This window comes from Corapipo altera, unplaced genomic scaffold (genome assembly GCF_003945725.1).
Source record: "Corapipo altera isolate COAL_440 unplaced genomic scaffold, ASM394572v1 326, whole genome shotgun sequence".
NCBI classification, from domain to species: Eukaryota; Metazoa; Chordata; class Aves; order Passeriformes; family Pipridae; genus Corapipo; species Corapipo altera.
In genome coordinates this window covers 414997-442547 of record NW_020884945.1, presented here as the reverse complement: position 1 = coordinate 442547, position 27551 = coordinate 414997, and the positions used below count along the sequence as shown (strand labels likewise).

Here is a 27551-nt window from a genome sequence, read left to right as displayed (position 1 = left end):
TGAATATTAAACAACAGCTACTCAGGGCAGGAATATCAATCCTTCGGCAAAGCCCTCGGTTGTTTCGGGAGCAGAGGGCTGGGGGTGCCAGGCAGGGGGAGAGGGAAAGCACTGCTCCTTCTCCATCTCCTAGGGAGGTGAGTGCTGGGTGAGAGGGCTGGTGGCCTCACAGCAGCCACCCTGCAATCCAGGAGCTGCAAGGGCACACAGCCCCACGCTGAGGGCACACAGCCCCTGTGCCACGCAGGCAGGAGCACAAGTGGGCAGCACAACCCCTCCACTCGACCCCACATCCCAGTGATGGTCCTGGGGCAGCAGTGCTGCCCAGCCTCCGAGCAGGGCTATGCCCTCCGAAACTGCTGGCTAAGCACTTTTCTTAAAGAGAAACTGGTCTTTGTTTCCCTCAAATGAGGGTGCTCACAGGGCAGCACCTTCCAGCACAAGCATCCTGAGACCCCTCACCCCATCCCACTGAGCTCTACCCATCACAGTCTGGCTTCAGGCAGGGCTTGTCACTGACATACCTGAAGTGCCAGGAGCAGAAAGAGGGAAAAAAATCCAAATAAAGTAGATAATGCAGTGGCTGTGAGCTCTCCACAAACACAGCCGATGGACAGAGGAGGATGGAGACTCACACCCCTCTCAGCCCCTCAGTGCAAGAGGGTCACGTGAAAGGGAGGCATTTCTGCTCAATAACCTGCAGCTGTGGGAGGGAGGAGCAGACAGGTAACCAGACCCTTCTGCAGAAACACAAGGCCACGTTTTGGGATACAAGTGTTGCAAGGGAAACACACCTACATGTTCAGAAATGGAAAATTCCGAATAAAAGCAATGAAAAATAAGGAAAAAAAAAGGGGGGATAAAAGGGCATAGGTAGCATGAGCTTGCTGGAAGCAGGAGCGCTGCAGAGGAGCTGAGGATAAACAGCCTTAAACAGTGTCCTGCCCTTGGGCAAAGGGTGGATCTGCAAGGAGCAAACCAAGCTTACAGGAACATCAGGAGCAGAAAATGTATCTGAGGACCCAAAAAAGCAGCTCCCCAGGGATGGACCACCAGGTACAGCTGAGGTGGTAGAGCATCACCTCCCACACAAGGAACACACCACTGCTGGGACTTCCCGTGGGACCTGGAGTCCCACTAATCCTTTTCCTTACTATTTTTTAAGCTTACTTTAAAACGCGGAAGTGAAAGAACTGAAGCTCAGCTCACACCCTTCAAACAACCACAAACCAGAAGGCCTGAAAAGAACACGGCTCACAGTGGTTTCAGGAAGCACAAGTTCCCGTTCTGGGAAGGAAACAGTGTGCACAGGGGTACGTTCTCCCTCACAGAGTTTGTATTGCAAAGAAACCACGGAGAGAAGAACAAGGATTGAATGGAAATTCAGAAACTGCAAAAGATAACACAGAACTGAGGCATCCAGAGAGATGTTACAAAGAAAACTAACATAAAAGTGTCTATATTGTTAACAAGTCTGTTAACAGAGGGGGAAAAAACATAATCTGTGAAATCATGTGCCAAGGGACGAGTGGAGCAAAGATTAAGGTTGATGGGAACATAAACTGGCTTGAAAAACTCCGGGGCGATGGCAGAAGGACCAGCATGGACATGTCACAGCCCATGGACAGATTCCTCTCCAGAGGGTTAACGGCACCTTCCTTGGTGTCTTCATCTTCCCAGAACAAGTCAACCCTTCAAGCCCCATAGCCCCATCAGCCTCATCTGCCCTTCTCATCTTGCACCCCACTATCTTCACACTCACAGATCTGATAAGAACCACACATTTTGGTTTATCGAGCCCAAAAAGGGTGGAATTCATGTACATACTTAACCATCACCTTCATCACTTCCTACTGATTGAGGCTGATGCAACGGGTGAACAGACTGATACCAGCCACTTTCTGAAATTAGGGCATTTGGAGGGGAGACTTTGATCAAAGAAGATGACACCTGTTATTTGAAAATAATCTCATCTGCCAACCATCTTCCTCCCTCCACAGACCTCGGACTCCAGTCCTGGCTTGCCCAGGACACAAAGCTGAAGATTAATCTTCCAGCCTCATCCCAAACACAGCATCACTGAGTGATTTTCACACAGCTTTATGCTTTCATTTTCCATCTCAAGCTGCTCTTGAGATAGCAACATTGAAATCATCTTGGATGTGAGTGTAGGTTTGGAAAAAAGCGAGAGATTAATCTAACCAACACTGTTTTGCAGCTCTGCTATCTCAATCCCCATAACAGCTTAGCTTAATAAGAAAAAAAATCCAAACCCTCCCCAAAAAGCAGACTTCTGAGAAGAAAAAAAATTATCAAAGATCCTAGCCCTCAGTGCTGATTCCTGGCCCCCGTGACCTCCAAATGATCAATATTTAAGCAGGATGCATCAAGGATGAGGCAGGAGGATCTTCTGGGTCTTCTGGGTGCTCTGGCACTGAGAAGGAAGCAACAGGGATGAGAGCCCTGTGTTGGGGACCCTGGTGTGTGGCACAGGTCCCTCTGCTCAGGGAGGTCACTAGGTGACAAACTTGTCCCAAGATAACACTAAAAACACCTGGTGTTGTGGGGGAGCTTGAACCATGGCTGAGCTGGGGAGGACAAAGCCCCACTGCCCACACAGCTGGGGCTACAGCACCCATGGAGACCACATATCCTCTTCCAGCATCCCCACAGCGGGGGGGGGGCTCCCCCCCCCCCCCCCCCCCCTTCCCCACCTGGAGCAAGCCTCAGCTGGGCCTGCATCCCTTCCTCCAAGGAGTCTGGAAGTGAAGCAGCAAAAGCATGTCTGTCTGGTTCAGCGCTCAGGGGCCGACAGCTCCGGCACCACCAAAGCTCTGTTCCTGCTGGGAACAGCCCCCATCTGCTGCGTGGGAGTCTCAGCAGTCACAACTGCAGCCCTCGTCCCCGGCTGACTCTTCTTGGTGTGGAGGAATACAGACACAGGCATTGAAATTCCTCTGAGCCCCATGGCAGTGCAGTAAATGATAAATCAAGCAGCAATCCGTGACTCACCCAGCGCTAGTGGGAACATGCTCGCAGCTCCCAGGTGAACAAGTCCCACGTGGCAGCACGACGGAGAGTTTTTCTCAATTTTCTACCCCACCACTCTCCTAAAAGCTTTGGAATCACTACCAGCTCTCTGCACAATTTGTCAGCTCGGGGAGGTTTTGTTAATCCTGGTCCCATTCTCACAGCCCCGTGGGAGGCAGTGCTGCTCCGGCCAGTAACAGAGGATGGGATTTCTGGCTGGTTCATGGCTCTTTCTCCAGAAGAGGGGGGATGTAAGTGTTATAAGACACAGCTTTTCTCTTTCTTTTGCATGTTTCCAACCTGTCAATCCACAGAAGCCTCAGCAACAGCAGAGGAAAAGCCTCCTCAGAGCTGGCCCTTTCTCTGGCTCCTCAAAGGGAGCAGAGCTCACAGAGAAGCCACGGACAGCAGACAATAATTAAGGCAAAATCCTTTCTTCCAACACTCCTTCCAGCACAAATCATGGATGGAAGAGCCAGCTGGAGCTCTGCAGAGACCCCTTCTTGCTGTATCCCTCTGTGTAACCCCGTGCTGGCCCCAGCACGGCAGCGGCACTGCGGTGCAGGCAGGACTCCGGCAGGCACTGAAGAGAGGGTGGCAATTAAGAGTTTCAAGCAATCTGAATTTATAATTGGCTGAGATTCCACTCAGCAGATAACGCACTGCCGTCCTGGGCACTTGCTGTATCTAGGTCAGGCCATTAGTTTTGCTCTTAATCTACACACAGTTTTAATTTCATCTTTAATGTCGAATTCCAGCCAGCGAGCTGAGCCAGCGCATGACTTTGTCACTGATTGCATTCAACATCTCGACCCCTCCTGAACCCACAGAGAGGGAAAACAAGCACCAGCATCCTGATGTACTTGGACCACTCCCAGCCAAGCTCATGCAGTCGGAGCACGGGTGCTGCCTGTTGGACTGGGAAATCAGAGAATCATGGAATGGTTTGGGGTGGAAGGGACCTCAAAGACCATCTATTCACCCCCCTGCCATGGGCAGGGACATCTTCCACTAGACCAGGCTGCTCCAAGCCCTGCTCAATCTGGCCTTGAACACTTCTAGGGGTGGGACAGCCACAGCTTTTCTGGGCAACATGTGCCAGTGTTTTAGCACCCACAGCATAGAAAACTTTTGGGAAGCAAAGGCCATTGCCACCAAGGAGCCAGCTTGGTCCATGCTGCCAGTGGATGCTTCACCCACCACACAAGGTGCTGCACAGGACAGCGGGACAGGCAGTGCACGGCTGAGCAAGGACACACAGAGAAGAGCACACTCCAAGTGACACACCCACGTGGCACCCCAGACCTCCGAGAGCTCACAATGGGCGGTTCAGGGCAGGAACTGACCTCGAGGGTGGGCTGCGGGAGGATAGGAGATACAAGGATGCCTTCAAACATGCCATCTTAACTCAGGTCCACTTTCTGAGGACACCCTCATGCCCCTCACCTCATCCTCACATCACTCATGGGGTGCCACACCTGCCCTCACTTGCAGGACACTACCATCAGTATTTCATCCCCCATTATCTCCTCAGCTCTCCAAGCATGTCAGCACAGCACTGGGAAGGAGCCACTCCATTGCAGATACTTTCCTACCCCAAGAGCTGTTGTTCCCTTCCCTCACTGTCTCTGCAGCTGATAACCCTTGACACGAACCTTCCCAGCAGAACAGAATGCTGCTGCATCTATCCCAGGCATCCCAGCTTCAGAAAGCTCCCGGACACGCTCCAGTGCTCCGACCTCTGCCCCATCCTGCCCAGCATCCAGGTGGTCCCTGCTTAAATCCGGAAAACTGCTCACCCTGGCCAGAATCTTTACAGCATGAACAACTGGGGTTCAGGATGCACAAAATAAACCCATCACACGTGTTAAAGGGATTAAAGACGGTTCCTACAACATGTGGAGGTGTATAATACAGTACAGATGGATCATTGGAGAGCATCCACAGGGAAGTCAGGCTGCTGGCACACTCTAGAGACTTCGGATGACAAACCAGCTTCGAGGGAAGGGGAGCACTAGGAGGAGGTTTCTGGTCTATACACAACAGTCCAGTTTCAGGCACTCAGCTCTTCTAAAGAAAGAGAAAAAAATTCCCCACCAAAGATTTCTGTGGAAAGCACAGTCCTTCTGACAACAGGAAGTTACTCACTTCAAAAACCCAATTTTCCATCAAAAAAAATCCAACTTGAAAGGCGTTTCCAGCTCGCTCGAGCTGCAGGATCAAAGCCAGGGATTAAGTGCATCTGCTCACTGCTGGCTGCCCGAGTGTGTCATGCAGCTCTGGGAGCAGACACGGAGCTCACCGACAACATCCTGTGGAGGGCCAGAGCCCTGCCGTGGGCACAGGACACAGGGCAGGCCTGCAGGGGCAGCAGAATCCTACCAGCACCTTTTTAAGGGTTTCAACTACTTCGGGTACTTGCAAGGATTTTGAGCACTGCTAGGGAGCGTGTGGTGGCCAGAGCTGTGGACTGAGCCCGTGCAAGGAGATGGCACAAAGATGATAAAGCAAACATTGGCTCTGCTGGTAAAGCCCAGCATTGATGCCAAGCAATTCCTGCAGCAGAGGTAGAGCATTAGGAAAAGAGACACACAGAACCAGCCCAACCAGTGCACAGCTAGAGACAGGGATGTGCTAGAGGATGAGCCAGAGGAAGGACACACCAGGGTCCCCCCTAGGTAGTTGTGGCCACCCTCACCCCTGCTCCCCATCCAGCTCCAGCCCTGCAGTGAGTGGGGAGCTGGGCAGGATGAACAGCACAGGAAGAATGTTTGCAGCAGAGGAGAGCTTCCCTCCACAGCCAAAATCACTTCAGACTGTTATTTAAAAAGAAAAAAAAAAAAAAAAAAAGGTGTTCTGGCAACCTGCAAAGCTTCCTCAGCTGGATTTGCGTGGCTGGCATGGACCAGATCAGGGAGGACTATTCCAAGGTTTTAATTTCCCTGCCCAGGTTTTATTGTGTGCAAACATACGTGGTCATTGCTTTCGAAGGTTTCCAATTTGCAAACATCTCCTCATGGAAAAAGAATGTCCTGCACTACGGATGGGGCTGCTGGCACAGCTCCATGCACCGAGGAAGCTTAGGTGAGACATGATGTGATGGGAGATGGGCACATCAGGGGCTGCAGGCAAATCCCAGCCTCCCCCCAGACCCCATTTGGCAGCACTGACCCAAAGCCAAAGCTCGTGGCTGGAACACAGGGAAGAAAAAACCAACATCCAGGACATCCCACCACCCATTCCTCATACTGTCATGGGCATTTAGTCACAGCACTGGGCACCGTGCAGCAGGTTTGGGAGAGTTCAGAGAGGGGCAGGTGGGAAACCAGCCCAGCATACTGGGACATCTAGGAAGATTTCTTTCCAGGCATCAGTCTGTTTAAGAACAAGGAAGAAAAAAAATAATCTGGTCTGCACAAAAAAAAACTCAAGCCTTCTGTGTTTTTGCTGGAGCAACAGAAGTATTCCTTCTGCCCTCAGAATCCATGAGAGCAGAGAGAGGGGTTTTGTTCCAAACATGAACAGGACAAAGAGTCAAGAAAAGCACTTTTGGGTCAGAACAAGCATGGTACATGAAGGGAGAAAAGACTAAGGAAGCAGCAGCTGGGAAAGGCATGAGCAGGGTTCTAATGGGAAGATGACTGCTGCCACAGCCTCAGCAGCACGACCTCAGATGGGACCTGTTGTAGTTTTTTTCATATTAAAAAAAAAAAAAGGGTTTAAAAGCGTGGTTTGGTTTTTTTTTTTTTTTTTTGCAGGCTCATGCAGATTGCACAGGGGACAGAGAGGGATTTCAAACTTTATATAGGGCAAACATCATCCATGCAGGTTCACATCACATTCACTGCAACCACAGCCCCCACATAAAGATTGAGCTTCAAAGTGCTCTGGAGGGATCCTGGGAAGTTTGTTAGCTCCCTCCTGAAGACCAGCAGAACAGTAACTCAGTTCAGATCAATATGTGCCATGAGTGAAAGGGCTGGAGAGGCATCACTTCTGCCACTGCAGCCCAGGGGGATTAGGATAGAAAAGGTGGGCTGTCCTAGAGAAAAGCTCCCACTGCTGGAAATGCTCCAGCGGAAGCAAGACCCCAGACAATGGGACCATGGGGAGATCTTCAGAAGCCTTCAAATCCTTGTCAGCCTTCAGCCACCTCATCCTCTCAAGGCAAGGTCCTTCTGGGAGACACAGAAGTGTTCAGGCCAGCCCCCTCAGGGATGGCATCTGCAAGGAGCCAAAGTGCTGAGATCCCATAGGAGGGTGGAGGACAGAAGGGGAGTTTGAGGCGCTTGGGAAGCTCCGACACTGCCTCATTGGGTCACAGAAGGATCTGGGTTGGCAGTGACATTCAGAGACCACCCAATCCACACCCCTGCCATGGGCAGGGTCACCTTCCACTAGCCCAGGTTGCTCCAAGCCCCATCTAACCTGGCCTTAGACACTTCCAGAGATGGGGCAGCCACAGCTTCTCTGGGCAACCTGTGCCAGGGCCTCCCCACTCTCCCAGGGAAGAATTTCTCCCTAATCTCTGATCTAACCCTGCACCCTGCCCCCTGCCAGTGTGAAGCCATTCCCCTGTCACTCCATGCTCTTGTCCAAAGTCCCTCTCCAGCTCTCTTGAAGCCCCTTTAGGCACTGCAAGAGGCTCTAAGATCTCTCCGGAGCCTTCTCATCTCCAGACTGAACAATCCCACCTGTCTCAGCCTTTCTTCCTAGCAGAGAGGTTCCAGCCTTTGGACCATTTCTGTGGCCTCCTACAGACCTGCTCCAACAGGTCCATGTGCTCCTTGTGCTGGGGGCCCCAAAACTGGACCCAGTGCTCTAGGGGATCTCACCAGAGCAAAAGGGGAGAACCTCCTCCCTCCACACTGCTGGGGATGCACTCAGGACACAGTTGGATTTCCAGGTTGTGAGCACACATTGCCAGGTCATGTCCAGTTCTTCACCTACCAGCATCCCCAAATCCTTCTCCACAGGGCTGCTCCCAACCCATTCATCCCCAAGGCTCAGAGCTTGAGCCTTCCCTCTCACAGTGGAAAAGCTCTGAGCAAGCCAGCTCAAGGGGGACACAAAAGCATTCCCAGAGCACTTCCTAGGGCTCAGTGGTCCTCAGGCACAGGGTGAGCCTGCAGGGGAGGATTTATGGACAGTGGGAGGTTTCCATGTGCTGCAGCCCGTGGACTGGGAGACTGTGGAGCAGCTTTCCCAGAGGAAATGGCCACAGTCCAACCTGTCCTGCTCCCATCCTCCAAGAGAGCTGAGCAGGCACGGCCCGAGGGTTACGGCATTAGGGGATGGTGCCACAGGTCTCCCAGGACACTCTGCCATCCCAGCTCTCCCACAGGACAAGGTAAAGCAACATTGACACCTAGAAGCCCAATGGCATTTGGGTCCAACACCCAGACTCGGCACACACACGCCAGCAGGAGAAAATAAAACAGCAAACACTTTGCCCTAATGGCAAGACCAAGACCCAGCTCAGCCTCCTTGATACCACGGTACCAGAGGAGCCCAGCAGTTGCATCCCAAAGATCCTTCAGGAGCTGTTTAGCTTAAATATGAGGTGCTGCTTGGGGCACCTGGAACCAGACCCTGCTCTGAGCACTGGCAGACACAGCTCCTGTGGGCGACTGCGCTGCCACAGCCATGCCAGCTCCTTACCTTCAGCTTCTCGAAGCGATCGCTGAGCGATGCCACTTGGTGGTCCCGGTGGCGGCCCACCAGTTTACATAAGGCACAGATGAGCTGGTCATCAGCGACACAGTACATGTTCACCTTCTCGTTCTCGTGCTCCAGGCACGTGAGTCCACGGAAGTGCGCGTCGGGCACCGGCTCCACCAGCCGGTGGCTGGTGAAGGGCTTCTTGTTGGGGTGGGTGGCCCGCAGGCAGCGGTCACAGTAGGACACCTCGCAGGTGATGCAGGTCTTGACAGCGTCCCGGGGTGGATCCTGCTCGCAGAACTGGCAGGAGATCCTCTCGCTGGCCACGGACATGGTAGGGCTGTTGCGGTAGGTCCTCTCGCGGCGGCTCTCGCTGGGGGAGTTGGGGCCGCTCAGGGAGGCCTTCTGGAAGCGGTCGATGATGTTCTGCAGGGTCACATTTCTCTTGAGGCCCTCCAGGCCCCGGTGGTTGAGGGAGATGACATAGCGGCAGGTGGGGCACTGGAAGGCGGTGATGGGCTCAATGGACTCGCTGGAGGAGCAGCTGGACACCAGGATGCGGTGGGCACAGCTGAAGCAGAGGCTGTGGGCACAGGGCAGCAGGAGGGGGTCCTCAAATAACTCCAGGCAGATTGGGCAGGTCAATTCTGACTCCAGTGTTTCCATCTTTAGTTAACACGATCCTGATTCAGCATGAAAAACCAGGGAAGGTGGTCGGGAACCTGAGAGGGAGGAGAGCAGAGACATGAGACAGAAGCGACAGCGACTCTCCTGGGCAGCTCCTCTCCTCCAGCAACAGGCACCCAGGCAGGTCAAACATGTCACCCCTGCAACACCCCAACACTCTTTACACCCCAACACTGTCACTACAGCCCAGCCAGGCCCCTGCAAGTGCACCAGTGTGGCTGAAGCCTCTCACTGAGGTGTCTCACCCCACCATCCCCCTGAGCCAAACCACCGCTGTGGAGCAGTGGGACAAGAGCCGTAGGGAGGAATGGGAAACGTGCAGCAGCAGCTGCCCTGACACCTTCAAGCAGAGCCAGGGAAGGACCTGGACCACAAGGCTGGAGACAAAACAAGGAGAAACCACACGATTTCATGTTTGTGTTGCTGAGCGCTGCTGAGGACTGGGGTGGGGCCGTGCTGGCATCCCATGCAGAAGGGCTGCACTGTACAGCAGAGGTAAGCCTCTGAACATCCCCTCCAGCAGCCCCAGGCCTGCCTGCTTCTGGTGAGGGGGAAAAGGTGAATCATGTCCTGGAAACTCTGAGCAGAGCATGTCGGGAGCTCTTAACACCCCATCCCGCTCCCTGCTTTTCCCGGCCATTGCTTTTTGGAGCAGGGTGGGTAGGGCAGAGCAGCAAAATTATAGTCGGCAAACTTCCACCACTGGCTGTCCTCCACTGCACTCCACAACAGCCAGGGATGCCCAAATCAACTCCAGCTGGAGGCAAACAAGATGTATTTTTAGCTCCCTTCCCTTGCATGAGCTGGAAAAGAGCTCCCAGCAGGCGACAACCTGCTGCTCCCACCACCAGTTTGCAGAGCACCAGGAGCTGCACCTCGAGCGCTGCCCAGCCTCTGCTGCTGTCCCAGCATGCTCCCAAATGCCTGTCACATAGTGACATGGAACTGGATCCAGTCTCTCCTTTCTTACCCTCCACCCAGTGCACACGTGGTGCCTCCTGGTCTTCTCGACCCAGGCAAGGCAGGTTCCGAGCGATGCCCACTGCGATGTCCCTTGTCACAGACATGGGGAAAGTCTCATTCTGTTAAAGCCATAGGGACCCCTCACCCTGGCACTGCTGCAGGGACCAATCCTGTGGGAAGGAACACAGTGGCCAGCCCAGCCCTGTTTCCACCCCAGGAACACTTTGGTGGGGTACATGGGCTCTGCTTGGGGAGAAGAGGAAAAGCTCTTCCCTGGGCAGGTAGTGAGGCCCTGGCACAAGTTGCCCTGAGAAGCCGTGGCTGCCCCATGCCTAGAAGTGTTCAAGGCCAGGTTGGATGGGGCTTGGAGCAACTCAGTCCAGTGGAAGGTGTCCCTGCTCATGGCAGGGGGTGGAACTGCATGAGCTTTAAGGTCTTTCCAACACAAACCAATCTGGGATTCTATGAAAAAGGGCTGTGTGGGGGGATGAACCAGCAGCAGGAGATGGTTTGGCTGCTGGAAGCCCCAGGCTGCTGTCAGGACCTGCAAATGGCAAATTGCACAGGTGCCTCACTGAAACCTGCCCACCCCCATCCCTTCCATCACTCCCGCCCCATCACACTATCTCTTCCCAATTGCCTGAAATGGGATTTGCAAGTGCCTGAAGGAGACCTTGAGCTCCTCCCTGAACCAGCTCAAGGGGTTTATAAAATTAAATCCACTGGGTATTTCGGTATGTTCATGCTGCAGCAGCTTCTGCTGCCCAAACACAACCTCACACACACACGCATCCACACTTTCCTTAAAATTGTTTATCTTTTCCTTAAGAGAGACAGTGGAAAAGTAGCTGTGTCCAAACAAGGAGAGGAGCACAAGGGCTCCCCGACAGCTTCCTCTCCGCAGCCCCCGGAGTGTTTCTCAAGCCTCAGAGCCTGCCACAGCCATGGGAAAGCGGCAGGGAGGAAACGTTCCTGGACCTCTGCCCGGCTGCTTGCACTCTGCTGAGGTTATCCCCAGATCTGCTGGGCTCCCCCATGCCCCAGGCCTGGCAGGACAAGGGAGGGCCCCAGTGTCCAGCCACAGCACTCCCATCGCCAGCACTGCGGCACCTCCTGGCACTGCCCTTGGGCACTGGAGCTGTATCACCTCCCACACTGGTCCCTCACTGTGCTCGATGCTCTGGACACAGCGGTTGCCTCACCCTAAGAGCCCAACACCCCACTCCACACATGACCCCAGCTCGGGGGGCACAGCCCCTCTCACCTCCCCAAGTGATCCATGGATTCCCTCCGGCCAGCAAACACAAAGGGAAAAAAGAAAGAAGGACAAGAGCCTGACCAAGACTGGGAAAAGAATTTAAAAATCAGAATTGGTGTGAGAGCCGCCCATTGCTGGGCCAGTCCCACGGAGCAACATCTCACGCTCCCGCAAGCTCCCACATCCAACATCCAGCTTCACATCCAGCTCCACTGCCATCCGAGGCAAAACAACACAAAAAGTTTAACAGCCTTGGTCTTAGTTACCAAGTTTTTACGTTAATCTTGTTTTCCTTGCTGGGACAACAACTTTTACCTGCGACCTCTCCAAGAGGAGCCTCAGACCCCAGGCTGGGACAGCAGCAGGTGCAGGAGCCCACTCGGAAGCGCAGGAGGAGGCACAGGAGCCTGCCTGGAGGCAGTATGGGAGCAGGCACAGGAGCCTGCCTGGAGGTGCAGGAGCCCTGCTGGAGGTGCAGGAGCCCCCTTGGAGGAGGCACCTGCTCCGAGGTGCTGCACCTGGCGAAGCAGCCACGCTGCCGTCAGAGCCTTTCATGCCTCTCACTTTGATGTTCTCTTTGATGTCCAGGATTGACGCAGCGCAAGGCATAGCTGATTAGATCAAAATCTGTTTTCTTTAGAGTCATTAACTCCCTAAATATAAAAGTCATAAAATATTAACACTGCTTACAGACAGCCCCGTGTCACTTGTGCCCCGAGGGTCAGCGGCCCTGGCCAAGCCGGGCTGTGACAACAACAAGCAGCAGCAGCAGGTTAACAACACAGTAACATAAAAGCAAACACTTTTTTGTGTTGATCTGAGCTTTGCCTAAAACTCAAGAGAAGGGGGAGAAAATAATAATAACACATAAAAATTATAATAAAAAAAATCAATGACTAACAAGACAGAAGAGATGGGGGAAGGCAGCGAACACCAGAGTGAGCAAAGCTGTGGGTGTTGCAGAGCCAGTGCCAGGTCCTCTGGGATACAGGGGCCTGTGCTTTTACTTCCAGCCCAGATGCATTCCAAAACCCACATGCCAACACAGAGCAGCAGGAGCCTGGTGAGCCTCAGGGGTTCCCAGGACACCCTTCGCAAGTTACACCAAAGGTTGTTGGATACAAAGGTTCCCCCATCGCTTCTCCCAAAGTATTTTCACAAGATCAAAGCCAAACGTGCTTCATCGCTGCCTGAAGCTCAGAGGCTCATCAGGAGCGAGGCAGAGGTTTGGCACCAAGGGAAAAAGGGAGGAGAGATATGGAAGGAGAGGAGATGCCACTCACATCACCTGATCCATACCTGGCAGGGACATCCCAGTGTACATCACCTGAGGGCACGGGCAGCCAGTCCAAAATTCATACTTTCCCCTCCAGCACCATCCAGCACCCATTTTTACCCATGTTTTTTTACAAGTCCACTCAAAATTCCCTGTGGTTTCCCCCAGCACCAACCCTGGGCAGAGCTTGGCCAGCCTTCAGAGCCCCATGCTGGGATAACTGGACCTGTTCTGACAAATGCTAATTCTGCAGGTCAGTATTTTCCACACCACGTGTGATTATTTATTTATTTTCTCTCTTCTCCCCTTTTTTCCCCCCTCCCTCTTTTTTTTTGCTTCCCCTCCCCCCAAAAAGCTCCAGCCCAGATTGCTCAGCCCCTTCCAAGAATGAGGCTTTAGAAGAGCTATGCTGCTCCACCCGTGCATTAAGGAAAAAAAATAATAAAATATGGCAACCCTTTCCTTAATTGGCTCAGCGACAGCAGGATACAAAATCTGGGCAGCAGTTGTCTCTGCGCTTTTTGTTGTCCTCGGGAAAATTAGCTCAAAATTGGATCGCTGTTGAAGGGAGGATAGAACACCCTGTCCAGCAGCCACATCCCGTTCCCAAAGAGCCCAGGCTGCCCAGCACAGCTCTCACAGCAGCAGGGATCCACTCCTTCATTTGAGGCCCCCCCTCAGCTCCCCTGTCCCTGCCAGCATCAGCCTTCCCAACCAACTGCCCTGAATCTCCCCTTGGGATGGGCCTGTCTCAGGAGGAACAGGGTCCTGCAAGGGAACACAGCTCCCCAGCCGTGTAATTAGCAACAGCTTCCGACCTAGCAAAGGCACCCCAGGGAGAGGGGAGGCTGTCAGGCTCCTCCAGCCAATTCAGATCGAGTCTTACCTAATTCTTCTGTGCTTGATTTGCAACAGCTGTGCATATTTAACACCAAATTTTAAGCTCAGAGCCGCAGTCAGCACAGAGCATCCCTTGGCCCCTGCTCCTCCCTCCCAGCACACCTGAACACACTGAACAGAACTTGGCCTTTCCTCCCATCGCTCCTGCCTTCACACTTTCCTTAATAACTTCACGAATTTGTCTGAGGCTTTCTGAAAATCCCAGTGATCCATCTCCCAGCTGCTGTCCTCAATTATCTTATTGCCATACTAGAAAAAGAAGAACCCCCCATCCCCATTAAACTGGATTTCCCTTATAAAAGCCAGTGTTGCTGTCCCTAATCCATCATACTGGAGCAGCATTTCCACACCAGCTTTAATTATTTTCTCAGCCAATTTGCTTGTTGCTAAAGCAAAGCTGCTCCATAATTCCCCCTGCTCTCCCTGCACCTCTTAAATGAAGGACAGAGCCGAGAGGCTGCATTCCCATGCAGCAGTTCCCTTTAATGAGAGATTTGCTGGCAGTTTGGCTGCTTCATCCTTAAACCCCTCCTGAAGAGCCAGCAGAGTCCACCAGGCACTGGCCATTTGTGCTCTTTAATTCCTCCATTTGCACAGCAGCTTATTCCCTCTGGGAATTTCACCTTCATCGCTGCCTTCATTGATGGGATGAGACCATTTTGTTCCATCACAACATCCCCTTTCTCCTGAATGTCTCCTGTCATGCTCCAGGGTTGGGAAGGGCCCCCAGCATACTACTGGATGCCCTGATCACCTCTGCCCTCGCTGCTTGCACGACTAGTTTTGGATGGGGTTTTCCTCCCCCCCATCCCCCAGGAGAATTACTCCCAATGTGTGAACTCCACATAAGCCTCAGTTACCCACGTGCCTGCATGGACCCAAGCTGGGATGCTCCAGTCCAGCACAAGCCCCCAGTCAGCACTCTCCTTCCTGTGGCAGCAGCTCCCTACATCCCTGCTCCCATCCATCTCGGGGTGCCCCTCCAGCCCCTCTGGTTTGGGGTGCTGCATTTCCCACCCCTGCTTCTCTCCCTCTCCTTCCCGATAACATCTCTCTGTTCGTGGAGCAGCTCCAGAGCCCCCACCACCCATCCCCCCAAGGATTTTGGTGGTTTACACACACACCAGCAGCCCTCACCCCAGCATGTTCTCCCCAGCACCCCCAAATACTCTGCCCCTGCCCAGCTTGTGCTACTGTCCATCCCCTTCTGCCAGCACTGCGGCCCAACACTTCCCATTGGTTCAAACAGCTGATAATCTACTCACAGCTGGCAGAAATCCATCATCCACTGCTTCTGGCAATGCCACAAAACCTTCCCCCCTGCATCTGCTTCCGATGCGGAATGAAGAGCCCTGTTCCCGTGGGCTGGGATGTGGGGAGGCTCTGGGCAACCAGAGTGGTTTTTTGGCCCAGTGTTAAATATCAGCTGCTGACATTGCACTCGTCCATCCCAATGGGACTCTAGCACAGGATGAGGCACAAAGGAGTTGTTGTTTGAGTGGGTGGTGACTGCACAAGGACACAAGCCATGCTCCCTGTTCTCCCGTGCTAGTGCCAGCCTTCCAGCATGTTATCAAGATTTCATGGAGATCTTAACCAGGGAGCAGCAGGAGCTCCAGGAGCTTGTCTTGGGTTACCTGCACAGGACAAGGATGCTCTGGCCAAAGCCCACGAGGTCTCCACCTCATCCACCTCTGCGATGTCAGAGAGGCAAGCACCAAACAAAGCTCCTCTGTTTGACCTCCAGTGACATCCTAGTACATGTAATGGAAGACTTTACCTCTTTCTACAAGTGAGGTGCCAGCTCCTGGAATGCTCTCACAGCACCTCAGCACAGCACGTGTCCACTAAAGGCTCCCCAGGGATTTGGAGCCCATGAGCTGCAAGGTGGATCAGGGAGGGATTCCCTGCAGTTTGCTCCCCAGCTCCCACAGCCACTCGACAGGAATCACACCATGCAGATTCCTCAGAAACTGCAGTGGTTTAGAGACAGGCAGCAATGCTGCATGTTACCCTCAGGGACATTATGGGGCAATTCCCACTGACACAGTGTGGAAACCTTCCCCAGCAACCTCCCTTGGTGGCCTGGGGGTCAAAAGGACACAAAAGGGACAGGGCATCTCTCCAGCCCCTCTGACTCAGCAGGCCCCTGGAGCACAGTGCAGTTGCTTCCAGTTCCTGGGGAACACCACAGCTCCCCGGGTCCCCTGCACTCCATAATCCATGAAAACTGGTGCTGCAGCAGCCAGGCTCAGCCTCTGGCAGGTCACAGCCCATCAGAGCTCTCCTCCCCATGCACTGCATGTGTCCATCCATCCATCCCATTCCTCCTGCAATGCCAAAACACACAGCCCTTGCCTCTCCACCAGCAGCTGCCACCACAGCTCAGGGGCTGAAACCCCAGCTGAAGCTGGGGGGGTCACAGCTATGCCAAGGGGGGGGGGGGTGGTCACAGCAGTGCCTGAGCCAGGGACATATGCAGGCATGTGACTTTGAGGGCTGCTGCAATGGCAGGGGGAGCAGCCCCACCTTCCCAAGAACATCACAGATGTGAGTGAGCCCCTTCCAGCCTGGCCCTTGAGAAAAGCAGATGGGGACTGGGCACACCACCAAACTGGCAGGTCCAGTGCTCCCGTGGCCCTGGCAGCCCTGCCACCCCCCTGCCACCCCCTGCAAATACTCCTTCCCTTCCTGCCACAGCGCTCCACTGCTCCAGCTCTTGCCATCCCCCCCTCCCTCCCTCCTTCCCCTCCCTTACCTCTCCAGCAGCTCTGTGCACTCCTGCCACCCTGTTGTCCTGGCCTCTCCAGCCGATGTTGTACAGCAAGAGAGCAGACCCAGCACTTGTGTCAGCACCAGCAACTCCCAAAAACAGCCCTGCTCCCAGCTGGCTCCTGCCAGACCACACATGGCAGCAGCCTTTTGATCCGAGCCTTTCTCCAGGCGCACCCTGTGGCTCCACGTCCTTCCCCTCTTCCTCAGCCACTGCCTGCAATGCAGCTCCAGCCTGGCCTCGTCCCCACCACAGCTAGCAGCTCCTGGCCTGGCAAGAATGAGGGAGGGCATGGCTGCAGCAGCAGCTGGTGCTCTGGAACAATAGCCTTTGGGCTCCAGAGCAAGGCAAGGCTGTTATCCCCCAGATGGATGCTGCAGAGATCATCCAGTCCCTCACTGAGAACCCCCAGTCCCGACCGAGGATCGTTTTGTTAAGGAGGAGCATATTCCAAGGGCAAACCCCTCTGTCTCTCCAGAGGCTGGAGCAGTAGCAGCCTGCTCCAGCATTCACAGCCCCAGTACTGTATTAGGCACCGGAATCCTTTGGGGTCTGCACCCCACAAGCCACTGGGGTGGCTCTCCACTCCTGTGCTTTCTGCAGGACACCATGTCCCAACATGGGACGCTGGTGCTACTCATCCATGGGGGAGCAGGGTTCAAAGAGGTGCAGAGACATGACCATAGTGAAGGCAAGGCTGGGCTCACAGCAAAGCCCACCATGGGAAAGAGCCAGGAGACACAGACACACATCTGGGAAGGTATTGGTGCTGCTGCCATGCAAGTATGACACAGTGAGGGGCCAGTGCATCCCAGCAAGGAGCCAGCCCCTTTCCAGTGCTCCCCACGCACCCTCGTGCTGTGCAAAAGTCAAAGATCTACTCTGAGGGATGTTTTCTGAGGGACAGAATAATAACAGATCCTCAACCAAAGCAGAGGGGTTCCCCCTGCATGGCATGGTTCCATCCTGGCAAAGACACAGAGCCTGAGAGGGGCAGCCTGTGCCACCTCCTAACCTGTGCAGGGAAGGAAAAAAACTGAACAGGGCCATGGGAGCAAGAACGGCTCCAGAAGGGCTGGGAGCGGCTGTCTGAACCCAGGGCTCTGTCACGTCCCCACTGGCTCGGGGCTGCCCTCTGTCCTGACAGAGCTCGGAGGAGCGTGTGTGCCCCAGCCCTGCAGCCCACAACAACACACGCTGCCAGCGACACCGTTTCAGTCCCCATTTGCTGCTCGGCGCTGCAGCAGGAAAAGAGGCAATTCCAACCTCCTGGCAGATCTCGGCCCCCGCCTTGCTGCTGCCCCGACCCGGCGACCGCTCCAACCTCCCCACCCCGAAATGACAGAGCAGCTCCGCTTCCGACAGATACCACAGAGCCGGGAAATCCAAAGGCCATTGTGCTGCTCTGTGCAAGGTTAAATATATCTGCACAGCTCCTTGGGCTGCATTCCTGGGAGGTGGAAAGGATAAACAAGGCTTCCTGCAGGAAATGGAGACAATGGGGGGATAATTAGTGCTAATCCCCAGTGCAGAAACAATGCAGGTAGCAGATATTTTGGACTTTCACACCCACCCCCTCGCCATGCTCAGAAAGAGGTGCCCTGACTGGTGCAGCTTGACTCCCAGACTGGTGTAACTGGGCTCCCGGGCCAGATAAAAGAGACTAATGATATAAAATGAGGGAAGCTGCCGCGGCCGAGGGATCAGCCTGGGGCTTCACCACTCCAGGCTTACCCTGGCAAGAGGCTGGCATACAGGGACACATTTTGGAGTCACGTTTTTCCCAGAGCCAGAAGCTCCTGTCTCAAGCTGAGGGCTGTGGGCACCCACACACCGAGGGTCCCAAAGCAGGTTTGGGGACAGAGCTTGCACAGTGCCCCAGCCATGCTTTGCATCCAGCATGGCACAGCCAGCAATGCCAACAACATTTCAGAGCAACCACGAGCAAACTGCAAGGAGAGCTCCCACGTCACTGCAGAGAAGGGACCCCCACACCACCCTCCACAGACGGCCAGAGGATGCCAGGGATCCGCTGTTCCTACATTTACTTCCTCTTCATTCCAGAGAGGGCCCGACCAGGGCTTGTTTTCAAATCACAGCAATTTTTAATCCTTTTTCCTACCCTGGCCCCTTGGGAGTGCTCCGTAAGCCAGCCAGATTTCCCAGTCCTCCTCCTGGCGCTGCGGAATGACAGAGGAACCCCGTGCTCCCCGGACATTTTTCCAGCACATTACCCAGGTCATTTAAAGCCTTTCAAGACAAAAAGCTCCCTGGCTCTGAAGTGACTCACAACCATTAGCATCCCTTTGGAGAGGGCTCTCTGCCCTCACCACTGCAGCACAGGAGCACTTTTGCCCTTTATCTCTAAATAAAATACATTTATAAACAAAAAAGCACCAATTCCCCTGGCTCAGAGCCACTGCCTGTCCCCACGTCTCACCCCCTACTCGGAATGTCACAGACACCCACAGCAGTGTCCCTGACACTTTGAGGCACATCCAACAGCAATGCCACACTCCCCATCCTCTGGGATCAGCCCTAGGCTCGCTCCCTAACCACCCAGGAGATGTTGCCTGAGCCAAGGACACCAGCACGGCTTCTTGACACAGCTTTCCACAGCTCATGCCAGGCTGGGGATTAAGCACGGAGCTCAAGGCAGGTCTGGAGCACACACAGTCGTGAGAAACACTCAGCTCACCCTGTCACCCCCTGGATCAGCCTGCGGAGAAGGACCAGGGAAGAACCCTGAACCCAGCACAGGCTGCATCCCAGAGCATGCCAAACCACTTCAGCATCCCCATACCAGTTCCTGGAGGATTCAGACCACGGCAGTTGCCTCCATCACCCCTGTTCCCTGGCCAGCATGGCTCCACCAAGCTCCATCACTCCCAAGTCCTGTTCCCTTCTCCAAGAGGCAGCCGAGATAATGTTGGGGGCACGCAGGGGCTGCAGATCTGCCTGCCATCCCTCTCAGTTCTGCTCAGATACAATTCAGGAGATGAAGCAGGTAACTACAAAGGTAATTTCCTCCTGTCATCCCTGCTCCCTCCCCATGGGCTGCCGGAGGGAGGCAGAGGCTTCTGGTGACAAGAGGCATGGCACAGACAATACCTGCTCTCGTACTCCAACGAGTTCTTTAATGATCTGAAAGGAACCCAAAACACTCCCAATTTTGCATTTGTCACAATCACAGACAACGCCAGAGCCTCGCAGGGGCTGGGGTTTGACACACAGAGGTGCCTTCGCCCCCGAGAGCATCCGACACTCCTGATACCCCATGGGAAGCTGCTGTGGCTCCACAGGCAGCCAGCAAAGCTCACAGCTGCTGAGGAATGACAAATGGACACAAATTCCCGGGATGCTGGAGGGAGCACAGCACTCTGCAGGGTCACTCTGGGACTGACCACGATGCTGGCCAGTGACTTGGGAAAGTATTGGTAGGAGCAAAAGAGTTTAAAAAATAATATTACATGTAATATATAAATCAGCCTACCGTGCTGATGGTCTCCTTCATCTAAAGGCTGAAGCACTGAGCAGCTTTCCAAGCCCCCTCTCCTGCCCCCTGCCACCCCCACATGCAGCAAGGACACCAGGCCAGCATCAGAGATGGATCCTGTCCATGGCCAAGGGGCTGTGAGGAGTCCTCAGACCTGTGGCACCTCCCTCAGTGACACACATCACCCTGCAAGTGATGGGTGACTCAGTAGAGCATCCCAGTCACTTCCCAACACACAGGGCCATAACACAGTGATGACTATTCATGAGTTGGAGCTGCTAAAGGACTCAGATAAAAGGGATGGGAAAAGGCTGAAGATTTAATGCCAGAAAACCACAAATGTGTCATGCATGGAGACAGGGGACACAGAGATGACAGCACAAGCACCCACACAACCCCCAGAAGTTGGGTTCCTCCTTTTGCAGCATAGCAGAGCCATGGACCAGCCTGATGTCATTCCCAGAAATTCAGTTTTGCACTATCCACCAGTTCTCACAGATGGCACAAGGCAGCCCAAATGCTGGGAGAACAGGCAGACCAAGAAGGATCAGGTCTGGATTCAGGGGCCAAGAAAAATCACAGAGGATAAAAACAAGGAGCCTGTTGCTCCGAGAGGCCAGCCCTCATTATGGAGAAACGTGAGAATTCCCAGGAGGAAAGCAAACCTGAGAGGCAAAGCACAGAGAAGCAGGGATCCCAGAGAACTTCAGTCACGTCCTCTGGGTGCCCACTGGCCTCAGGGCCATCTCCCACCACTGGTCACAAAGAAGGAACACAACAAGGAAGAGGATTCTGGCAGGATTGCTCCTCACAGAGTTGTACAGCTCAGCACTCACCACCCTCGTGCCAGACAAACCCTGTCCCGTTCTCCTTCCTACAGGCACACAAACACTTCCAGCACAAGGGAGCAGAGCTGGAGCCACTGCAGCCAGGGAAAACATCCAAGTAAAAAAAACCCTGAGAACACGTTTCTGGGAGGGGAAAACAGCAAAGCAGGCAGAGAGGCACCAGTGGAGAGCACAAGGCCGGGCCCCAGTGGAGTTTCTGAGCCGGTCGGGATCCTCGCTCGGTGCTCCAGCCCCTGCACACACCGTTTGGCTCCAGGAATTGCCGGCAGCGCTACAGCACAGAGAGGGGGGAGAATCCCCGGCGACACTGAGTAGGAGCCTGCGTGTTCCAGCCGGGGCTGGGGAGACGCTGACGTGCACACAGGATGCTCCCGGGACGTGCATCCAGAGCAGCTCCCTCGGCACCCCAGCGCCGGCTTCAAGCATCGGCTGCTTAAGATAAACAAAATGCCATCATGTGGCCTGAGCCAATGTATTTCTGCAGCAATCCAGAGCTTTGGGATTCCTGCTGCACCTGGGGAGCATGGGCACTGCGCTGGCCCAGCACGCTCCCAGGTGAGAATCCAGTAAGCCACAGAAATGCCGAGGTCTGCAGGGAGCTCTGGGAATGGAGACTGACTCACCTGGGGTCACCTGGAGTCAGCTGCCCAGGACTGTGACCCACTGGCTTCTGAATACCTCCACAGATGGAGACTCCACAGCCTCTCTGGGCAGCGTTTCATCAGTCTCAGAGTTAAAAACACCACATTTTCACCCATGAGATTTCAGCCAGATGCAAGGAGTTAAGAACAGGAGGTGCAGACACCTCATCCAAAGCCGCAATAACAGGGCTGTGACCACCAGCAGCTCTGGCTGCCCTTGAGCACTGGCTCAAGGTCAGGTTCCATCAGGATAAATCATCTTGTGTAGGACTTCCAAAGCCTGGATCCACGTCTGCTCCCTTGCATGGGAAACAGGTCCAGCACCAGGGCTCTGGAGCACTTACAGGAGGAATGTGAAGCTCCTGTGCCTGTCCTTCCCCCCCCTGTACCTGTTCTTTCCCCCTTGCATGGGAACCTGCAGACCCCTGCCACCCTCAAGTGCCTCCTTCCCCCTCTCCCAAACCATCTGCTAACAGCCAGAGCTGGAGAGAAACTGCTGATCAAAGGCCAGAGAGCAGCTCCCACACACCCTGGAGCCTTGGACACCCTAGTGGGTAAAACAAATCCTGGGGCAGGGGCACAGTACCCCAGGCAGCACGAGCACCACAGCCACCAGTGCCACTGTCACCGTGTCACACTGGGGCTCAGCATCACAACGACAGCATGGGGGGCAGTTTGAGCCAGCACAGCATCCAGCCAAAACCCCAGCCTGCTCCTTAATGATGTGTTGAGCCAGGTCAGCCTGGCTCAAAGCCCCAAATTCCTCCCTCCCAGGAGGCCCAGTGGGCAGCAAACCAGAGCAGCTGCCCAGAGCCCCATGCCTGGAGCTCAAACACCAGTGCTGCCACTCCAGCCCACCCGTGCTCCAGGTTCCTGAGCACCCTTTAGATGGCCTTTCCCTGCCTCACTGCATTCAGCCCTGTGACACAGCCACATTTGTGGGGTTCTTTGAGGATCATCCATGAAATGCATTTAAGCCTCTCTGTGTCTCTTTGAAACTGCAAAAAGCTAATTTATTCCTCAATATCCCTGCTGTGCTGTCAGAGGATCCTGCAGGCTGCACCTCAGAGGGCTGACACATCCCCACCTCCCCTGTACCCCCACAGATCTTCCCCAGCTCACACTGACTGCACTGGGCCTGAACCCTGCTCCAGCCAGGCCTCTGCCTCCTGCCTGAAGCTAATTTTTTCCTCTTCGGTCAACCAACTCAAAATTGGGTTTGTGCATTAAAGTGAAATTTAATTTCTAGGCCATTACCCCAACGTAGTCTAGTTCCTGTGTCTGCAAAACGAGGAATAAACAAACAGACTGAGCAATTCATTTCCCTCTTAGACACAAATTTCAGTTATAAACAAGAGTAATGACGTTCTGCAGAGGCATGGAGCCCATTTCATTTCAGGATCCCACGGAAAGCGGGCAAAGCTGTGGGACCCCAACACAGCTGGCACACAGTCCTGGTACACGTGCTCCTGCATGGCTGCAACACACATCCCTGGCATCTGCCCTCAGAGCCTCATTGATGCAGCAAGTTCCCATTTATTTCTCACGCTGGCTTTTTACAAGCCTCTGTGTTTTCCTCTTCCCCCTCGAGATGATAGTCCAGACATTGAGATCTACAAAATACACAGTTTTGAGACCTGAGAGCTTACAGCATCCAACTACAACACCCATAAAAAATATCCCAGAAAAATCAAAAACTCCAGCTCCCCAAAAAGACAAACAAAAATCCCACACAACCCCCCCCCCCCCCTCCATTTCCCTTCAGTCTCTCTAGTGAGTGTAAAAAAACTCAGCAGCACTTTAACACACATGGTGACAGCAGCGTCCCCATCCATTCACAGGCTGCTCTGGCACATTCCAACCAGACCCCATCCACACCCTCTTCCTGTCCAAGGGCGGAAATCCCACGGGAAATACCCAAAAGGAAGCAAACCAGCTGCCACCACCCAGTCAGGAAGACCTGGCAGCCACATCGGGCTCCTGCAGCAGCTCCTCACTGGGACCTCCCAGCCAGAACAGCTTCAATAATAAAGTTTCCATCGGGAATCACCCTCCACAAGCTGTTTCTACTTCAATTTAACAGACAGGGACAAGAGGTTTACCTCAGGAAAAGGTTTTTCACCCAGAGGGTGGCAGAGCACTGGAACAGGTTCCCCAGGGAAGTGGTCACAGCACCAAGCCTGTCCAAGAAGTGTTTGGACAATGCTCTCAGGCACAGGGTGGGATTTTCGGGGTGTCCTGAGCAGGGTTGGGCTTGATGATCCTGATGAGTCCCTTCCAACTCAGCACATTCTATGATTCTGTGAGAGGGATGACAGCTTGAGCGAGGACTCCAAAGGCAAGAGAGGAGCAGGAGACAGAGTGACACAGGGATGCCTCCTGCACCCAGGGAACGTCAGGTTTGTTTGCTCAGGGAGGAAACCAAGCCCATGGTGACATGGAGACCAGTGAGCTGCACAGAGGCCAATCAGCACCAGGGCTGAGACTGCACAGAGAAGAGATGAAAAGTGGTTCAGTCTGACCTCCCACCAGCCCTGGCTGCACCAGCTTTTTGTCACCAAGCTCCATCCTCACACTGCAGTGGTACCGAGGGCCAGCAACCTGCTCCTCTCCCTGCTGCTGGTGGGCCTTGCTGGGGGCTGCCTTCCCCCCAGCAGTGAGCCGGGAGCCCCAGCTAAGCTAGGGCAAGGCTGTCCCCATCCTGGCCACTGCCTGGCCACAGGGCCTGGACACAAGGCAGGGCCAGAGTGGAGGTGGTGACAGAGCCCAGCACTGCCAGAGAGCACAATTGGCTGTTTCCTGAGAAAGGGCAGCATGTCCAGAGGCACAAAAGGGGCCATTCTGCTGCCGGCCACGCTCCGGGGGCCAGGGGCTGGGACCAGATGCCAAAGCTGCCACGCAGGGCCCTACCCCTGGCACCCCAAAAGCCAGGGCTGCAGCATGCCTAGCTCTGCCCCATGTCCTCCCAAGCCAAACGCTCAGGGCTCGGTACTGTCCCCCTCCCTACACCCATGGGTAAGGCAGGCCCAGGGCTGCTGGCACAAAGATCCAACCAAATGTTTCCAGCACTGTGCAAGAACACAGGCAGGCGCCCAGGATCCAAGGGGTGAGACGCTCTCCCCACGCTGACAGAGCCCCCCGCCCTCACACAGCACAAGGCGCCTTTCAGCGCCACACAGACACCCCATTCTCCCACTGCTGACCTTCTTGCCCTGACATTTTTGGGATCCAGGCTCCACAGCAGCAAGAGAGGGCGCTGGAAGCAGCAGCCTGAGGCCAATCATCGGCGTCCCCACGTGTCCACTCACTAATCAGAGGGGCTGACAGAGCTGCTCGTTTGCACAAGATGACAGTACAGCTAGGAACTCATTAGGCTCCAACACACACTTGTTTTCCAGGGGAAGAACATCAAAAACAAGGAAAAGCAGCCACATAGGCTCCAGCCTCCCCAAGGCTTTCACTCCACAGGAGGGAGCTCAGGGAAGCAGCCACAGACCCTCTCGCCCCAACCAGGGGAGTACCAGCCTTGGAGGGATTCTAAGCAGGCAAAGGTGGGTTTGTTACAGAAGGGGGGGTTTGTTATCGGCAGCAGCAACTCCCTCCAGAGGTACAAAATAATCACAGTGCTCATCAGCTTTGCTTAACGAACCGGCTGTGCAGCCTGCAGAGATAGTTCTGGTTCCAGCATCTCTGATGGGACAGCTGAGAGCCACAGTCTCACCAATGACCAGCCTCTGAGATGTGCTGACTCCCCCAAGCCAGGGTCTGACCCAAGCAATAACAGGCTCAAACCCCCCTCCCCACTACAGTGGCCCCGACCAACAGCTCAGAAACCCACAGAGAGCCCAGGGGAAAACCTCAGTGAGGGTTTGGAAACATCTCTCCATCCCTAGAGGGGATGAGCAGGAGACAACATAACCCCAGTTTTAAAAATAAGTCATTTATCAATCTTGTGTAGTCCCAGGGCCGATCCCACCCTGCTCACAAACACAGACATGCACACACACCAACACACACTGCTGGCACACCCCAGAGCCGTGCCTGTGCCACAGAGGCCAGCACGGCTCGCCCAGAGCACGCTCTGCAAGGCAGGGATTTATCACCCACTGCAGCTCCATTTCTTCTCCAAAGCAGCACTTCCAAAGCAGGATGGATGAGGGCTGTGCACACGCACGGCCTCCCTGCCGCCGTGGAAGGCTCTGCAGGACCCGGCTCCGATCGCAGCCGACACACCCAGGGCTCTGTAACCACCTGCCTGAACTGAAGCAGCTGCTGCTGCCACTGGCGTGAATTCTTCCTTCCTCCTCGTACTCCTATCCCACTCGCTGTCTATTTCCAGGAGCATCCTCAAGGAACACCCCCTCGGCGCACTTTCCAGCACCGCTGCCGGGGCCAGCCCCTCGCCCTCCGTGCCGTGGCCGGTGGTGCTACCCCTCGGTCGGGGGCAGGAGCCAAGCGAGGAGCCTCGAGTCTGCTCCTCGCCGGCAAAATGCAGCAGTGACAACCTCAGCACAGAGCCCACGGCACCCGCGGGAGCCGGAGTGAGCTCCGACACGGAGCGAGGGTTGCTGCTGCCGGAGCGGGGGGTGCGGGCAGAAGGGGCACTGCTGACCACATCGGGAGGGTCAAGGAGCAGCTCGAGCCCGCGCTCGACGCCCCCCCGAAGGCAGGCTGACGGGTCGGTGGCACCTCCCGGCTTTGCCAGCCGCTGCCCGGCGATGCCCCCCTGCCACCCGGGAGCCGGCAGCGCCCCGTGCTCCGGCGGGCAGCGCTGTGCCAGCTCCCGCCCGGCTGCGGCGGCTCCTCCGGCAGAGCCGGTCTCCTTGAAGCCGCCTTCCGACAACAAAGGCTCAGCCGAGGTTTCGGGCTGGCTGAGGAGGCCTGGGAGAGAGCCAGGAAGGGCAGGAGCCATTAACGCCGGCGTGTCCGGACTTGAGGGAATGACGGAGCAATCAGAGCCGTTCGCCCTCTCAGAAACTCCGCAGCCCGCTGGGCAGAGCGGCCCTTCGCCGCGCTCCAGCCCTTGCCAGCTGTGCTCTAGCCCTCGCCAGCTGTGCACATCGGGGCAATAAACCTGCGGTCGGGATGTTTTTTTGAGGCAAAACACAGAAATAAAGCGCGAGGACGAGGAAATTCCGTTCTCGCGTGTCACTCAGGCACGTTCTCCAGCAGCTCCACAGATCCTCGGCGCCAGCAAACAGGCTCCGCTGCCAGCCGAGCAGCGACACCCCAAAGCGCGGGCAGTACCCCGGGAATGTCCCCCGGTGCATCGGGGGGCTGCGCTATCAGACCCGCACTTGTGCCGTGCCTCCCCGCCGCGGCTCCCGAAGCGCCGGTCCCGGAGCCCGGCACCATTTAACTTCCACGGCCCCGGAGTTTATCAGATTCCAGCCGCGCTGGGGCGAGGATCGGGGCAGCACCGGCCCCGCACCGGCTCTGCGGCAGCGGCGGGAGCCCGGCACCGCAAACCGCCGGGATCGAAGTGCGGGCTGGGAGGCGAGAATGATGCGACACGCTCCACCGGGAAAAACGGGGCGAGGGGGAACGGCGAGGGTGGGGGGGGGGGGGGGAGACGGGGAGGGCGCAGGATCCCCTAAACCCGCGGGCAGGAGCCGGTATCCGGGGGCCGGCGAGTTAGTGCCCGCTCCGCCCGGTAACACATCGCCGCTTCCCAGCAGGACGGCTCCCGGCGAACCGAGGGACCGGGAAGGCCGCGGGGAGCCCTGCTGCCCCCGCCGAGCGGGGACAGGCTCCCCGGGTCTCCCCGCCGAGCGGCGGGAGGTGCCGGGGCGGGCCGGCAGGCGCAGCCGGGAGAGCCGAGCGGGAGCGGGGGGGAAACCGCCACGGGCACCGGCTCCCGGGAAGGGTGGGAACCCCCCCGACCCCGGCACTTGCTGTAAACCCGCGGGAAGGGCCGCGCCGGGGCCCCGTCGCCCGGCTCTGTGCCCCCTCCCGCCCCGGTGCCGGTACCTACCGGCGGGCCGCGGGAGCCTCCCTGCCCCCGGGCTCTGTGCCCCC

At 55.5% G+C, this 27551-nt stretch overlaps 1 protein-coding gene across 2 annotated transcripts in view; it reads right to left on the bottom strand.

Annotated features, from left to right (window-relative positions):
* The window catches only part of LOC113956177 (probable E3 ubiquitin-protein ligase MID2), a 75998-nt gene extending 48456 nt beyond the window's left edge, over positions 1-27542 (bottom strand). For both annotated transcript variants that reach the window (XM_027662423.1, XM_027662424.1), the window contains exons 1-2: positions 27508-27542; positions 8692-9413 (exon numbers count right to left, since the gene is read on the bottom strand). In XM_027662423.1, coding sequence (XP_027518224.1) covers positions 8692-9357 — 666 coding nt within the window. In that variant the 5' untranslated portion in view covers positions 9358-9413; positions 27508-27542. The remainder of the gene's footprint in view (positions 1-8691; positions 9414-27507) is intronic.
* Between the last annotated feature and the right edge of the window lie 9 nt (positions 27543-27551).